Below are 17,357 nucleotides of genomic sequence, written 5' to 3' on the forward strand. Positions count from 1 at the left end.
TTTTTTTTTCAGGAAGTACCAGTACACGAAACAGCAGTCAGAAAGGAAGCAGTGTGTTAAGCATCAAGCAAAAATCTAGAAAAGAGCTACTTATGGAGAAGTTTCGGGAACAAATGATCAAAGCCAAGGCCTTTACAATTAAAAAGTGAGCAATGTGAGGAGTTATGTGGGTTTGGGGGGAGGTTCCAAACAGTAAAGCGGTAAAACAGCATTTTAAAGAGAGCAGGTTACTACTTATGATAATTCAAGGGGATCAATGGGTATGTATACAGTTAATTGAGTGTGGATGATTTCACTCTTAAGTCCCACCAACTGAACATCAAACAAATCAGCAGCTGTTCAAATAGCATCTGCCTGATAAAAAAGCTAAATATTCTGTGTGAATTCGGTTTGCTCTGTATATTTCTACTGAAAAATGCTAATGCAGTGATGTAGAAGCAATCAGAACAAGGGACTGGTGCCTGTGAAGCCCTGTGAAGCCTGTCAGAGTAGATCTTAGGTATCTTTAGAAACATCGTATCACAGCCAGCCATATTTTTCTCCAGTGCAAGTTACAGTGTTGTTAATTCACATTGCGGTCTATGTTGTTCTAGGACTCTCCAGGTGTATGTGCCCATCAGACAGTTTTTCTACAACCTTATTCATCCAGACTACAGTGCAGTGACTGATGTGTATGTGCTGATGTTCCTCGCAGATACAGTGGACTTCATCATCATTGTGTTTGGATTTTGGGCTTTTGGGGTATGTCACGTATACATCTATCTATAAATCCTGAGTAGGATTTACACGCTGTAGATGCTAAGTATCATGTGAGTATCCTTCCTCGACCTCTCTGTTATATTTTCCTTTTCAGAAACACTCTGCAGCAGCAGATATCACCTCTTCACTATCAGAGGACCAGGTGCCAGAGGCATTTTTGGTGATGGTGCTTATTCAGTTTGGTACCATGGTGGTAGATCGAGCACTGTACCTCAAAAAGACTGTCATGGGAAAGGTCATCTTCCAGGTCATCCTTGTTTTTGGAATACATTTCTGGATGTTCTTTATCTTACCTGGAGTGACAGAAAGGTAATAACTGTTATAATCAGACAATATGGGTTGAATACTGATGCTCTACCAAGTTGTTTGTGTTTAAATTTGAGATGGTTATAGCTGAGCTTTGGAATCATGAACAGGTTTCTTCTTGGTCTCATTTCTAAGCAGAATGTTAGAGCGCCTTTCCACAGCAATAACTGAGGCCAGCATAAGTTTGAGGAAGAATTAATTATATAAGTATATATAAGTACAGAAATATTCTCAACTTAGGCCAAAATGCAAGCAGATGAAAGAGAACTTGCCTGTAACTGAGTGATTAGAGCCTCAAGTGAGACAATGTTGGCCTCTGATTCGGCTCCCTACTCCCAAGACCGCTGCACGCTGGTTTAGAAGACTGAGTAGAAAACATCTGTCTCAGAGTAACTTAAAATTTAGCACTTTCCTGGAATGTGTGAACTGTGGATTTAAATCTCCTTAGGCTCAGGAATGTCTAAAACCCATGTCTCTTCTGAAGAGCAACAGTTCTCCTCCCCTGCTCCTGCCACATGGCTCTGGAGGTGATGTGGAGGTGGTCACCTGCGGCATGAAATCTTGTATCGTTTGCAGTCAGGTTCACTCCCAAATCTAACACTTCTCATTGCATGACTCAAGGCAGTTTTCACCTCAGTCTGCACTGCAGAGGTGTTAAGGTTCCTTCTCTAGTGCTTAGCTAATGCCCCTCTTACTTGGGATTTAAATTGCCTTGGAAGTATATACCTCACTCCTCTGACAATACAGGGAAATCAAGTGTTTCACCTGGGCACATTACACTTTGTTAACAGTCAAGCTATTTTACTGGGAAAAAACAAAATAGGCGCATAGTGTATAGAAAGACTGAAAGGTCTTATTTCCTCTCAAAAACAAATGTTTTATTTTTCCTCAGTGCAGCAGTAATTGTTCCCCCAGGTTGAAAAAAAAATCCATTTTTCAAGTGGATCTCTTATCTAATGCGCATTGAGAACTGATACGAAACTTTTGGCTTGATTTGGTCACTTGAAAGGCAATAAAATTGTTTGGGCTTTTTCTGTGCTTTTATCAAATTCATATCAAGTTGTTAATCTCAAATCTGTATTGGAAACCTCCTATATTCCTTCTAAGTCAGGCTGATTCTTAGAAGCCCCTGCAAATTTCTTAATCAAAATAGTTTTGCAGGATGTAATTTAAAATACTGGATCATGTCTGGCTCGCAAATCCTGTCCATCATGAGGCATCTTCTGCCGTTCCACCATGATATTGAACTGCAGTCAGAAGTGGCACGTGTTCACCAGGATGGTCAGGGGATAGAGGACGTGCCCAGTGAGGAGAGGTTGAGGAAACAGGGTTCATTCAGTCTGGAGAAGAGAAGGTGAAGAGCTGTCTTCAGCTACCTGTTAAGAGGGCATTGAGAAGAAGCTAAGATCTTTTCAGATATGACAAGAGGCCGCAAGTTGGAAAAAAGGGAAATTCCAGGTAGATATGATGAAAAATCTTTTCACCGTGATGGTAGTTGAACACTGGAGCAGATTTTCCAGACAGGTTGTGGGAGCGCTCCATCTTCAGAGGTATTCAAAACTCAACTGGATGGGTCCCTGAACAATTTGGTGTAATTAGGCCTGATTCAAGTAGGGGTTGGTGAAAAAAATAGCCTTCAGAGGTCACTCTAACTTAAATTCCTGTATGAGTTCATGACCTTGGAGGTGCCCCCATGAACACAAATAGCCATGAAAGCTGCCTAGGTTCAGTCCAGATGTCAGCCCTCGAAAAACCAAGAGAAGCCGTGTCTACCCAGGGCTCGCAGAGGGATATGCCATGGTGGGGGCCAAGGGCAGACTGGCCAGTGCTGGGCAGCAAGGCACCTCCGCCGTCCAGGAGGAGAGAGCACTGCCCCAGACCCCTCTGTGGAAGCCTGTTCCCAGACTCTCCCCTGTGACTCTGAGGTGACAACAGATGCTGTTTATAGACTTTCTCACCCAGCGTCTTTCAAATCCTGTTTTAACCCTGCAGCGGGGTCAGAAACCACAGGCTTTTCCCAGGATCTCAGGAAAGGGAAACTGCCAGGAGCACAAAAGATTTCAAGCTAATTTGGTCATACACAGATACAAAGCTCATCATTTTCCTTTATCTGTCTTTTCCATTACAGGAAATTTAGCCAGAACACAGTTGCCCAGCTCTGGTATTTTGTGAAATGTGTTTATTTTGGCTTATCAGCATATCAGATACGCTGCGGATATCCAACTCGTGTTCTTGGCAACTTCCTCACAAAAAGTTATAACTATGTCAACCTGTTCTTATTTCAAGGGTAAGTCTAGACCTACTGCCCTCCTCCTTTCTTTTATGAAATAAGGATCTGTTATCACGAAATGCTGGGGTTATTCATGACTTCTCTTCACAGGCTGTTGGAATTGAGACAATAAATTTTGCACAGTCCACAAAAAATCAATTTCAGGAATGCAAATTTCAGAAAAAACTGTCTCCCACAATGAATCCAGAAGCCTGACATACCAGTCAGCCATTCAGGCCCTTGTGGAAGAGACATTTTTAACACTTCTGAGAAATCACTCCTGTGAACAGAGATAGGGGCTACTCATGGTGCTAGAAAACAGATAATGTTATTTGCTCTGCAGTCCTAAAAAGTAGTGAGGCGTGAAATCCCAAAGAGATCTTTGGAGCAGGTCTACAGGCTCTACCTCAGCAGGTGAGAGCAATAAAGTGAAAGACAAAACACATGAGAAATAAGAGGTATGCATCAAAAAAAATTTCCTTTGTGTGTCTTTTGAGAAGTGCTGCACATCTGAAACTCTTCAGGAGTTAGGAGTGTTAGTGCAAGTAACAGGCTTAACATCACCTCAGAGGGAAAGGTGGTGTTCAGGAGGCATACCCCACCCTCCATTTACGCTGTTACCATGATGTTGTGATTAAGCCAGTTCAAAGCATATACATATTTCACAGAAAAGCTGGAATAATTTCAGCCTTTTCCCAATATTTGCAGTATGGGCTTGTTGCATTCCAGTAGGAAAAGTTACAGAAGAAAGCTTTCTTCACAAGAAATGCTCTTTGTGACCTGGCCAAGCAGAAGAGTGTGGGACTAGTAAAGGGAATGATGCCCTTTGAAACAGCTGCTATATGCATGTTGGTTTCCTGTTAGCCCACCTTCTGCTGCTGCTTAATCCTGAGTTGTAACATCCAATTCCATGTGCAACTGAGGACTGCAAAGAAGCTGTACACCACTTGGTGTAAGGAGGTATAAAACGAATTCCCACCATCCTGTGGAAAGGATGCTTTTCTAGTCTGCTCCCAGGACAGAGGAATTTGGGGATACAAGAAAGTCTCACTTGTACCATTCCATCAGTGGCTCAGTCACAGTTACTGGGAATAATGATGCAAAAGCGTGTTTATGGCCTGACAAGGAGATCTAGAGGAACATGAGCTATGGTTAAAGATACCACCCCAAAACATCAGCACTAGCCGTGCAGTCTCAGGATATGATTGTATCTCTGTTTGCAAAATCTTCCATTAAACTGTCTTTTAACATTGGCTTAATTCTCCCTCTTGTCATATATATGCTTACTGTGCTCATTTAATGTGATCCCCCCATTTCTGACAAGTTATTTGCTGTGGTCTCCCTTCAGGTTCCGCCTGGTTCCATTTTTGACCGAGCTGAGAGCTGTAATGGACTGGGTTTGGACAGATACCACTCTCAGTCTTTCCAGCTGGATCTGTGTTGAAGATATCTATGCTCATATATTCATTCTAAAGTGTTGGCGAGAGTCAGAAAAAGTAAGGAAGCCCCATATGAGTGATCCAGGCTTCATCTCCCCCGTGCAGAAATGAAGAGAAATAATCACGAGTCCCTAAATAATTGGGAAATCCACCATAAAAACAGTTTGTCAGAAGATACACCTGGTGTTTATGTTCAGAAATATTCAGACTATTGGGTACTTTATGTTAGCTGGCAGTCACCGCAAGTGAAATTTCAAATGGCTTCTCTTCTGTGCCTAGCTGATTTTTCCACCATTAACATGAACTCCGCAAGCATGCGCCTGCTAGCTTAATTGTGTGCCTGAGTTTCAAGGCCGGGGTTGAAAGTCCAGGGATTCACACAGGCCCGCTTTGTCCATAACAACTAAATGAGTAACCCACAGTGCCAGCGAAACTGTAGCTGAAGAGAAAGATCATGTCCTAGTTTGACTAAAACAGGACTAGTTAGAAGAAACTTAACTGAAAGAAAAACTCTTGAAATAGTCCTGTTTTAAGCAAACCAGGACAGGTCAGTAGAAGGAAGAGTTCGTGCCTCCACGGCGTAGGTCCCAGGGACACCTGGCTCCTGTAACCACAGAGGGAACAGGGCTGGCTCCTTTATCTCAGGAGAGTCCTCGCACACCCAGAACTGAACTGCAGGCCAGATAAACCCAGGATTTGTCTGACTGAAATTTCAGTCTCTTCAAATCATTTAAGCTTCAGTTCAAATTAAACTTGCAAATTCTGGATTCCTTATAACCTCTGTAAAGATTACAACCATATGCTTGCTTATTTTGCCAATTTGAAAAAGAAATTAAGCATTTTTTTAAGAGTGACCAAACCAGCCAGAAACTGTGCATCTGCAGTGAAACGACTGTGTTTTGAAGTGTTACTGACGTATTTCTACTTTTATTATAATCCTGTCTCTTAATTGCAATTACTTTCCAAGTATGTCACTTAGATTAACTCAGAGCTGAAGTGCACACAAGTCTTGTATATAGGCTTTTTCTGTATAACTTCCATTTTTGCCATGAATGGAGTGTCATCAGAGGCTTCAGGAGTCAGAGAAATAATAATCCAGTTCTACTGTCCATCTCACTGCATTTTTTTATGCTACAGCAGGATATCTCTGCATTATATGTAGCATAGATCTGACATGGGAAGATTTTCACGTCTAAGCTAGCATGTATGTGCTAATGCCACGTAGCAGAATAACTACCCATGACTTCATGAGTGTTGTTCAAAGTACTTTGACACTCTCTGCCTCTCACTGGCATTGAGTGGTGTGCCTAAGTACTTTGACTGCTAGAGGCTCTCTGAGCTGGTCTGTAACATCATTAAAGGTGCCTGAACTAATCTCATACAGACAAATAATATACCCCTGCTGATCTTGATATGGTATTTTAATGAAAACAGTATTCTGTATTGCAAGACAAATTACTAGATACACTGCTTTTGAAAAGTAACTAATTTGCTTTTAATATAGCATTGTATTACAAATTTAATATTCTCCTAGCGCTTTATGGATTCATGTTGTAAAGCAAGAACAATTTCCTGAAAGCCAGATTCCTGGCGTGTGTTTGAGGTGCAGTGCAATACAATGCATCTTTATTTTGCACATGCAGTGTGCAATGCATAGAAGACAAGATCCTAAAACACTGTGCAGAGTTAAACCCTATAAGAGAATACACCAAAATAAATTGCAGTGATGGTAAGGCATTTTACAGGTTGGTGAAGGTATTAAGGTATTCAATCATGAGGCCAATAACAGAGGGCAGGAATTATGGACAAGGCAGAACAGATGTGCTGTGTGATCTGCTTTGAAAAGAGAAGGATAAAAGCAAAGTCACTTCTGGGCTTTGAAAAGAGAAGGATAAAAGCAAAGTCACTTCTGATCTCAGCAGCTAAGAAAGGGAAGGATGTTACATCAGCAGTGTCAAGACTTCAGGAACAGCAACAAAACTTTAAACATTATTTAAATGCAGTTGGTGTGGGATTCACTAGATTGGATCAAGCCTGTGAACAACTCAGAAATACTGTATGTGAGGTGCAAAATGAATATCGCGGTAGTGCAGTATCAGACAAGACTGCTGATTGTGCCTGTCAGTTGCTGGTAAATATATATATTTATTTTTTTTTCCCTGAAATACAGTTTGCAGCATTTCAGGCCCTATGACAGGAATTCTGCCTTAAGGACCTTTGATATATTTTTTGGGAAGTAAAAATACAAGAAAGTGGGTCACTCCCAATATCAGTTTTTTGAACAAATTGTTGTATTACTGTTGCTGCTATTATTTTATGTTTGATTCCTGTGAGTTCATGCTTGCACTCATTCAGACAAAAGAATTTTAATTGCCCTACCCAATTTTTCCCTTCTTTATGGTTGTGAATAATCAAAACCACAGAGGTTTACAATATTTTTCACACCAGACACACACTTGACATGGGTTCATTTGGCACTTTTCTCTGTTATCACCAGAAATTCAGTGTCTGTGCAGGTTTGGCAAAAAATCTCAAGATAACTGACCTGACAATGGGTAGCAATTTACCACCACCATAAGTTCGATATGTATTCACCCATCAAATCATACCAAGTGTACCTCTGATAGAAGAGACGTTACCATGTTGCTGTTTGCTTTTGCAGAGATATCCCCAGCCAAGAGGCCAGAAGAAAAAGAAAGTTGTGAAGTATGGAATGGGTGGCATGATTATCGTCTTGCTGATTTGTATTGTCTGGTTCCCACTGCTCTTCATGTCTTTAATCAAATCTGTTGCAGGCATCACCAACAAGCCTCTAGATGTATCAATCACAATAACTCTAGGAGGTTATCAGGTAAAAAACAAGAAAAACTAAAAGCAAACTCTGGTTTTGCACTGTATTTCCTTGTGCTATTTCTTATTTCCTTCATTGAATTGAACTGTCCTGCCTTATGCAAGAGATCAAATGATGCCTTTTCGGTTTAAAAACACATTAGTTTACCACTGATGTAAAATATTATCTTCATTAGCAAGTTAAAACCAGAACCTACTGGTCGTGGAATCTGAATAAATTATCCAACATCAGGTACACTCAGATAACTGCCTAGAGTTCCACACAGTAAATATAAGATAATTGGAGGTAGCTTGCTTCTCAGTGGAGTAAGATCATAACCTTCTCCTGTTGAATTGAGTGCTGTAATTGTCTTGGACTGTGATGCACAGGATGCTGTACAGCTGTACAGGATGTAGCAGCTGATGTGAAGTAAATGTGACAAGTGTGTGTTCTTTTGTTTCCCAGCCTATTTTTACAATGAGTGCTCAACAGAGTCAGCTCAAGGATTTGAATCAGACTGGTTTCAATGCGTTTCTGGGAAGCTATAGGGGTAACACTGTAAGTAAAATGTAGGGTACCTCATTACTTAAAAATGTGTGCATGTTTTCCATGGAGGCCTTTTGTGAGTTTTAATTGTGTAGTTATAAGTGGTCAGCAGCCCTGCCATCATTTGGAAGATGTTTCCGTAAAGAGGATTTGCACGAGTAAAGGTTTGGACAGGTCATTTGTCAGGACAGGGCTGGGTTATGGTGAGACAAGTTACCTTTAATCGAGACATCTTTGCACAAAATCATAGAAGATAGAAACTCTGATTGTCTTGTTGCTTGAATAAAAACCTCGCTTCTAAGTGACGCAGACCGTCAGGAGAGGTGATGATGTTGGTGTACTGCCAAAACAAACGTGCTGTGGGGACACAACAATGTTGGCATTTTTAAGCCCCATGCTCATTTCTATAGCACCCACAGCTTTCACCTCCCAGTGAGGAGACGTGGTGCTGTCAAAAGAAAGTGTGTTTGGCCTAGAAAAGTTTTGAAATTAAAATGTGAAAACATAAATGTTTAAACATAGTCTCACTATTTCATGGTGCAACATGCACAAAGTTATCACAAGTTTCTGCAGATAAAAGACTAGTGATTAGAAGAAGCTGTTACATTACTAAAGTAACTGGGGTTTGATCAGATACAACTTTAAAATAAATGCTTTCTTCTAGCCCATTTAAGAATTAACATTTTTTTATATTGGGTCTTACCAAATAGCCCATGTATGATAGCAATAATATTGTAATCTTGTTCCACTTTGGAATATACCAGTTTCAAGTTGCCTTGCCCTTTGTGGACATCTTTCTATGCAGAAAGATGCTTAACAAAAGACAGTAAAATTTTAACTTCAGTTTAAGTATACTCTACAGAGGTTACTTGATGAATTTTCAGAGTCACTTTGGCCTACATGGCCACCATTCTTCAAACAGTAGGGCCATTTTTGTTTTGCCTTCTTAGCACAGCTATACTTTGTTTATTCCTCTCCCCATCTAAATCCCCAGTTGGTACCTGAGGAAAACAATCAGTGCAAACCACTGCACTTACAATTAATCAAACATTTATAATTCTGCCTGGCTGGGAAATATGGCTCTGTGTCTTGTGAATATCACTACGCTGAAATTTTCTCTTCCTCTACTGCACCTACAGGCTGCTTTGCAGTTTCTAGAGGGCTATGGAAAAGAAGATATAACTCTAGCAGATCTGGAGGGAAATTCAAACTCTTTATGGACCATCAGCCCTCCCAGTAGAGAGAAGATGATACAGGGACTACTGGATTTTTCAGCTGAGTTCACTGTAGTTCTGTCATGGAGCATTCAAAGGTAATTGGTGTTACTGTTATGAGGCTGATGGATCATTTGCCAGGTGTTTATTCAGCAGAACAGTTCCATATTGAATTTTTGGTTTAGTTTTTTAGCAAATTCTATTGTACTGCAGAGTAAAAAACCCTGAAAGTGGGAGGGAGAGAGACAGAGAGAAGGGACCTGTGTTACCCAGGAAAACATTTCTTGCCTGCAGTTCTCAAAAAATAAAAGAGAGAAGTGGAGCCACTTCCAAGTACATTATTTAAAAAGGCAGGGTGGAGTTTTCAATGGGACTTGAGGGGAAGGAAGGAAAAGTAAGAAAATTTTAGCCAGTTTTAGATGGAGATGTTCAAATAAACTGCCCCAAACAACAACCTTCTTAACATTTATGGGAACTGAATACCTAGACCTAGTTAAGGCAGAAAAACTATGAGGAAATACAAGCAGAAGTACTTGGTCTTCTTATTAAGGGAGTCTGGAACTGACACAAATTATTTTTTAAATACACATATTCTCAGAGACTTTGTATGCAAATAGCATAACAGTGGCATGGATCCATTTTGTTGCGACCGTTGCCTGTTTCCTTGTGGTTCCTTTGATCTCAGTGAACTATTACTTTACAGTTAAGTTTTTGCAAGAGACACCTAGAATACAAAGTAGTTCCATGCAGGCTGGAGCACACCCAGAAACCCCAGTGGTTTGTTGGCTACTGTCTGCCAGCTGGGATGCCCGTAGACTGCTGGATTAAATTGGAGTTAAGTCATCACTCCACGGAAATTAAGTACCTTTGCAGCCCCAGGATCTACCTGTTCTGTTGGAGGTAGACACTGGATTGTTGTAGCAATCAGCAAAATCAGCAATCAGCAAAAGACTGTGCACAAGAAGCAGGTCAGCTGAATCACTGTGGGAGCTCTGAACATGCTGGGTCAGTCCTTCCACAGTCAAAAACAGGCTTGTAATGAATCTGCACTCCTAATGCAACTTTATTTGACACTCCCCCCCCTTATTTTTCTAGAAGCATACACTATTAGGTAGTGGATTACATCACTCCATCATTTCTGAACCTTGTATTATTCTTTAATACAGCTACTCAGTTTGCCCATATGCTTGCATAACTACAAACATTCATACACTAGTTGAAAGAGAACTTTTTCACCCTCAGATTATATCCTGTGGATTACATTGTGACCCTGAATGACTGGAAGTGGTAAAGACTTACCACTGTGACCTTCCACTTTTTCTTCATAAAGGGAAACTGCTGTCTTTCATCTAGGCCAGGAGATCGCAAGCAGCTGTAAAATGAGCCTTCGGTGCCACTCAGGGAGCGTACACGCTTTCTGCCTCTGCACATCAGCTGCTGGGGACAATTCTCTGCAGCCCCCCCAGCCTGGGAGCTGCCTCACCCAGTGGCTGCATCCCAACTGCAGGGCACGGCACAGGACCTTGTGGCGAACGCTGATCCTGCCCCTGCCGTGTTCTGTAGCTGGCATGAAGGCTGGGGGAAGGCATGGGGGTTCTGCCAGCCTGTTAGCCACATGTTTCTACCACACATTTCTGCCAAGCTGAGGTGGGGTTTTGGGAAGCTGTAGCTGACTGCAACATCCGTAGCTGCCCTGGCACAGAATGTGTGGTCACGTAGACGGTCCTGTTGCCTCAAGTCATAGCAGGCATGCTCCCCTTCCCGTTCTGTCCTGACTGACGTAATGAGCAAAATTATATCGATCTGTCATCATTGTCATGTAATGCATACAAAGGCATAGTCAGTTAAAAAAATACACCTTTAAGGCTGCTACGTATCCTCTGTGGAAAACACACCATCTCAGGTACAGGTAGCATGATGCTTGCTTTAGCAAAGACGGGGATAGCCAGGGTCGGGGCAGTTAGACCAGTTAGACAACTAGCTCTAGTGTTCAGCAAACAAGTGTTTAGGTTATGCTCTCATTGTAGGTTGACAATGTCTCTTCCCTTTTACTTACAACAGAAATCTCACCCTTGGTGCTAAAGCCGAAATAGCATCGGATAAACTTACCTTTGTCCTACCAGAGAACACCAGAAGAGATATAGCTACAATGATGTCTGGAGAGCAACTGGAAAAGGTGTAAGTTATTTTCTTTGCCTGTTTGTATGCAAACCTTCCCTTTTTAAACCGGATTTCCTAAGGAGGTCAGGCTTGTGCAACTGTATCATTTGTCTGCCCATTTGTCCCCCTCTAATAACTTTGGAGCCGTCTTCACAGAGGCCAACAGCATTGAAGTCACATAATAATAACATTAAAGGTAAAAGCTTATTTCCTGTGATAAATGTAGGCTGAGAAGAGCGTGAACACTGGAACACAACCAGGCATGGTGAAGCTATTAGTTACTTTTCTTTGATTTATTGGATAAGCACAAGCCCATTACAGTATGTTTGCAGTTAAACTCTGCTTTGAGTTACTTCAGTTCAACTTGATCTGAGGATGTTGTACTGATGATTTTTATTGTTCTAAATAACCATCCAGACTGTATTTCTCATTGTTATTCTTGAATAGTATTAGATTGGCAAGGAAGTGTTAAATCACTGCCGTCAAAGGGTAACATCTGCAGTCGTTTCTGACATCAGATGTTTTCCTGTAAGGGAAATTCGCAAGGCAGAAGGAGAATGCTTTTCATATGAATATCAAACGTTGTTTTATGGATATAGCCTTATAGCATTAACAGCAGTGGTGCCTCCTTAGATTTGAAAGGAGTCTGGCTCTTCCGCCTGCCCACTGGGGATTACTTTACAGCAGTAGTCTCTAAATACTGCTAAGCCAGCATGTCATCCCTGAAGACCACCTGATCTGATTTGTGGCCACAAGAGTTGAAAAGTTAAAGCTGAGGCCAACTGAGATAGTGAAAAGTCTGAGAGGGTCATATATGTTAGTAGGTGGAAATGAAATTTGTCTTTTCTGTGCACAGCTATTTTTCTGCACACACACACACTTGTACATCCAAGCAGACTGCTGTTGCCCATCTGATCATTGCATTTAAAAAATATTTTACGCCTCTTACTTTTCTGCTGTGTGAGCATACGGGAATATCTCCTAAAGTGATGTAGTGCCAAGGAGGGTAGATTTTGCTCTCTTCTCTTGTGGGAAGAGGTAATTCATTCATAATTCTCTCTTTGCAGGAGGCAAGCAGTAACATAAAAGATACGCCTGCATTTGCCTGTGTTGCAATAATGTTGATTTAAGCTTTTTTACTTTGTCCTAAAGGAAAAATGGTTGTGGCAGCTAGTAACCATTTGACTACTTCAGCAGGGAGCTTTCTGCCACCGCTTCTCCTGGGACAACTTAGCTGCTGAACTATTACCCATCTTTTGGGCCTGCTGGAGTGATCAGGAGGAATTTTGAATTGCCCAACTCTGTTCGTCCTCAGCCTGGTGTATGCAATGTAGCAAAGTGTCACAGGACTTCCCTGAGAGCTCCCTGGCCCTAGAATTCTTCAGTCATTTGAGGAAAAAGTTAGGACAGTATCTCTGCTTTTAGTGAAATCTCTCTCTCTCTCTGGATGCTGGTAATTTATTCCTTCTTAAGGTGATTTAATTTTGAGTCCAGTGGAAGAACTTTTACAAACGGTTAAAAAATTTCCCAATGAAAGATTCTCGCAAAAATTCTCACTGTTTTCAGGTGTTGTTATTGAAACATCATGCAATTTTGAAGTAATAACTGTTCTCATCGCATGTTTTTCTAGCTACCTATTTTTCGAGCCTGTTTATTACTGGTGATGTGTTGCCTTTCTTCGTGCGGCTTATATAGCTGACTATAAAAGCAGCTTTATTAAAAAGGGGAACAAAATACAAAGTCTACATTCCTTGCAATCACGCATGCCCCAGCTGTGTGGGATTCGTGGCGTGTGAATGGCGACATTATGGATGGAGCTCCCTGCTGAAGTACTGACAGAACATAGTTAATAAATCCAGCTAACTTTCAGATGTGACATCTGAACATTATAAAATCATAGCTTAATCCAAGAAATACTGGAAACTGTATATAGCCCTGTTAGGTATTTCTAAATTATTTTAGAGGTATAAAAATATGAAATATTTGCTTTCTCATTTTTTCCAGAACATTAGAGACAGTGTACCCATACTACATCAAGGCTCCTAGTGATTCTCTCGCAAAACCGATAAAGCAACTGTTGACAGGTATGTGTCCGGACCATGGAAAACAGAGTATGGTTGAAAGAAGTGCAACACAGCACTTGCACTTACACATTCACTGGGCTGTTATGGAGCACCTCATGCTGAAATGCACTTACAGTGGTTCCTACCTGGTGCCTGCAAGCTTGGGGAGAGATGAGGTAATACAGTATAAGGCAAAAAATGCATCTGGATGTGTTTTAGCTTTGTATTTAACAGTAAAGACTCTGAGGATGAAGTCTGGCTCCTTTCCTTCAAGTATACTTTCAGGAACTGCTTTCTCTTGTTTTCTGAGGAAGTGATGACAAGTTCCACTTCTCCACATCTTACCACAAACAGTCAGTAGTGCTGCATGTCTGCAAATGTAGCTCCTCAGCTTAAATAATGACACTGAATGACTGGGTTTTTTTCCAAGCTATTCCTTCCTTATTGGCTACAAAGAATCCAGTTTAGATAATCACTGAATTTCGGAGTGCTATTAAGCAATCAGAGTGCATACAGGTACTCACAGGCATACACAATACATGCACAGATGTGCACATACACACATGCGAAAAACCTGATGGGTTGGAAGAGTAGGAACAAGTCTTTATCTAAGAACAATTTGCTCAACAGAGGTTAAATTTGGCACTCAGGCGTAGTAGTAGTACTGTGTAGTGCATTACTGTACTATATAGTACCTTACTGTTCAAGGGTGAGTGCGCGTGATTAGATTAACTGGGGAAAGTAGCTCTTGAGGCTGAACCTAGCTCTATGGGTAGCAACAACTTATGAGTGCTTCACTGTCGTTAATCAGGTCCTGTCCTAAAGAACTCTTAATTTGAGATTCTTCAAAAGGACTTTAATGTATACACTGCTAGTGTACGTTCCCCAGAAATCAGGAGGGCCAGAGTTCACCTACTGTCTTTGTGATCAGTATGCATAATAGGATAGTATGCTTTTCTTGGTATGAGAGAATAACGTCTTTTATACCAAGACAGAAATGGTTTTACAGTGATAGTTTCACTTTAACATATAGAAGCTGACCACTGTCCCTCCAGGTTAAGTGTGTTTCTTTAGGTCTGAAATGCAGGCATGCTGACTGTTGCTGTTACTTTGGCCTGAAATTATTGAAATGACTTGACAGGTGTACAGAAGAAAATGTAGGTGATATGAAACATTTTATTTATTTAATGCACATTCAGGTGAGATTTGCAGAAGGAAAACCACAGAAGTCTAGATATTATACTTTTGTACAGAAATAATGTAAAATGGGGTTTGGGAGAATTATAATGACCCTTTACTCCTACATTGCTAAGTCATTTTATCATGTGGATGTTTGAAGTATCTGACTCAAAACAGTTTGACTTTTGCAATTCTTGGTATATATGTTAACGTTGCTTTTTTTCAACAGACTGCAGATGGGAAAACATTACAGTTTCCCTGGTCAAGAATGTGTCCGATGAGGGAGTTCGTGAGTGGTGGGTTTTGAATCAGCTTGGAAAAAGATACAAAAAGTCTGAAGAGAGTCTTGAACTCTTCATATTCAGTGATAAAGTCAGTCCACCAAGCCTTGGATTCTTGGCTGGTTATGGGTAAGAAGGAATCTTTACATAAAATTAAAATAATGTAGATAAGATAGAAGTAGAGGTGAGTTTATTTGCTGGTTTGGGGGTTTTGTTTCTTTTTTGTTGTTGTAGTGTTTGAACATTATAACATTTTGAAAAGGGCCTTTGTGAAATTTTCAAATTCATGTGTATTAATGTTATCTATAGAAGGCGTCATATTTGTAAGGAATGGTATTACCCTTGATACCTGCTCTCCAGTGGGAAAAAAGGCAGAAGCACCCTTCACACCAGTTTCCTATTCAAGTAAAATCATTCCAAAATGTTAGTTTCGCTACAGGTCAAGTTCTGTCCAAAGTCTGTCCAGTTTTGGCAACCTTCCCAATCTCATAGCCAGGACCCTGAAACAGTTACGAAATACATCTTCACAGACAGAGGAAGGCAGGAGACTCTGCCTTCCCAGGAGATATGCCCTTCTGGCATGATTTGGGAGGATTATCGGGGAGGATAGGTAGAGGTTAGTCTGTTACCAGTACCTGTACTTTAATAAAAAATATTAGATATGAAACTTGACAGATCATTTGCCTTTAGCAGCCAGCAGTTGTCAGATTTCCCATTGTGACTTCCAAGCCATAGCAGACAGGACGTGAGACCATCGGTGACTGGGATTAAACCATTTAAGTCAGCAGCCTCAGCTGTTTATGTTTCCAGATTTCTGTGGTGTTTGAAGAGACCTTATTTTCCTTCATCCTGCAGCACAGCAGAAACAAGATCCTAGTTAGAAATTAATGTTCACTCAGCTGACAGGCTACACTTAGCCATGTAGGTGAGCTCTCTCACATTTGGCTGACTCTTTTTCAAGGCATGATTTGAACTCTTTCCTTTCTTTCTTTTCAGCATCATGGGACTATATGCCTCGGTTGTCCTGGTGATAGGGAAGTTTGTCCGTGAATTTTTCAGTGGGATCTCTCACTCCATTATGTTTGAGGAGCTACCCAACGTAGACCGAATATTGAAGTTGTGTACTGACATTTTCTTAGTGCGAGAGACTGGAGAACTGGAACTAGAAGAAGACCTGTATGCCAAACTAATATTCCTATATCGCTCACCAGAGACTATGATCAAGTGGACTAGGGAAAAAACTAATTGATCTCTTTGGTGTCACACTGCGAATCAAGTTGATTTCATCTGTATTTTAAAGGGGGGGGAAAAAAAGCACAATATTCTCTTAAGAGCTAAGCCTTTTATAGTTAGGTAGCAATGATTTTTCACTGAAGAAATCCTGGAAGCTATGGCCTTAGGAATCCATGCTGCCTTTCCACTGAAGGATCTACAGTGAAGAAGGTTGGATGATTTGTTGGTTTTAATGTGCCACTCCTCTACAATCTGGGGACTGCTTTGTAATTTAATCAACAAAAAGTTTGTGTCTTTGTCTGGCTAATTTAATTTTCCAGACTATCATTACAACTTAAAGAGAAAAGAAAGGAGTGAACTCACAGATGACTCCAGTGTACCTTCGTGACCCTTTCTGGAGCCAGACGGATTGGATTGTGCAATATGCTGTTGTACATCACTGACTTTCAAGCTACAGTAATGGGACGCTGACTAGCCTTCAGGACACCCAAGACCCAGGGAACCAGACCAAGACCAGTGGGAACTGAAGACATTCTAGCCATACCCATTTGTAGAAAAGCAGAGGTTTTGATGTACAAAGGACACTGTGGACAAGCCTCTGTTAGCAAAAACAAAACAAGTAACAATCTTTAAATGCCTTATTTTATTTGTACAGTCACAGAAGACATTTCCACCAAACATCAATGACTTTTCTCAGGAAAAAAAAAAAAAAAGCAACTGAAACTTGGCACTTTGTCAAGGTTAACTAATGGCTAGAATAATTATGGTGAATTATTGAAGTGTTCTGCTGGGCCATTCTCTTCAAAGTTACTGCTTTCCATTAGATAAGAAAGTGAATTCAATGACCTAAGGAGCTACTTCATTTCATATAACCCTTTAAAGACTGAATAGTGTGTGCTTCTCTCTGCTCCCCATGACATGCTTTTTCCCATTTCGATGATTTAAGGCAATTGTTGTTTTGCTGTTAGCTGATATTCTTCTTCCAGTGTTTCAGGTATACAAAAATGTTTACATACTCCAAGTCATATTTTTACATCCAAGATGGTTTGGGTTTTTTTTAAGTTCCCAAATATAGATA

At 40.8% G+C, this 17,357-nt stretch overlaps 1 protein-coding gene across 1 annotated transcript in view; it reads left to right on the forward strand.

Moving 5' to 3' along the window:
• The window catches only part of LOC104165232 (piezo-type mechanosensitive ion channel component 2-like), a gene marked incomplete at its 5' end in the record, with an annotated part of 30,013 nt that extends 13,032 nt beyond the window's left edge, over positions 1-16,981 (forward strand). Inside the window, 12 exons of the mRNA XM_009704808.1 lie at positions 13-145; positions 594-741; positions 854-1,068; positions 3,194-3,352; positions 4,683-4,830; positions 7,436-7,624; positions 8,069-8,161; positions 9,289-9,461; positions 11,425-11,541; positions 13,528-13,607; positions 14,995-15,175; positions 16,043-16,981. Of these exons, the coding sequence (XP_009703110.1) occupies positions 13-145; positions 594-741; positions 854-1,068; positions 3,194-3,352; positions 4,683-4,830; positions 7,436-7,624; positions 8,069-8,161; positions 9,289-9,461; positions 11,425-11,541; positions 13,528-13,607; positions 14,995-15,175; positions 16,043-16,295 (1,889 nt within the window). The remainder of the gene's footprint in view (positions 1-12; positions 146-593; positions 742-853; positions 1,069-3,193; positions 3,353-4,682; positions 4,831-7,435; positions 7,625-8,068; positions 8,162-9,288; positions 9,462-11,424; positions 11,542-13,527; positions 13,608-14,994; positions 15,176-16,042) is intronic.
• Between the last annotated feature and the right edge of the window lie 376 nt (positions 16,982-17,357).

Source organism: Cariama cristata, unplaced genomic scaffold (genome assembly GCF_000690535.1).
Source record: "Cariama cristata isolate BGI_N322 unplaced genomic scaffold, ASM69053v1 scaffold11977, whole genome shotgun sequence".
In the NCBI taxonomy this organism is placed as follows: Eukaryota; Metazoa; Chordata; class Aves; order Cariamiformes; family Cariamidae; genus Cariama; species Cariama cristata.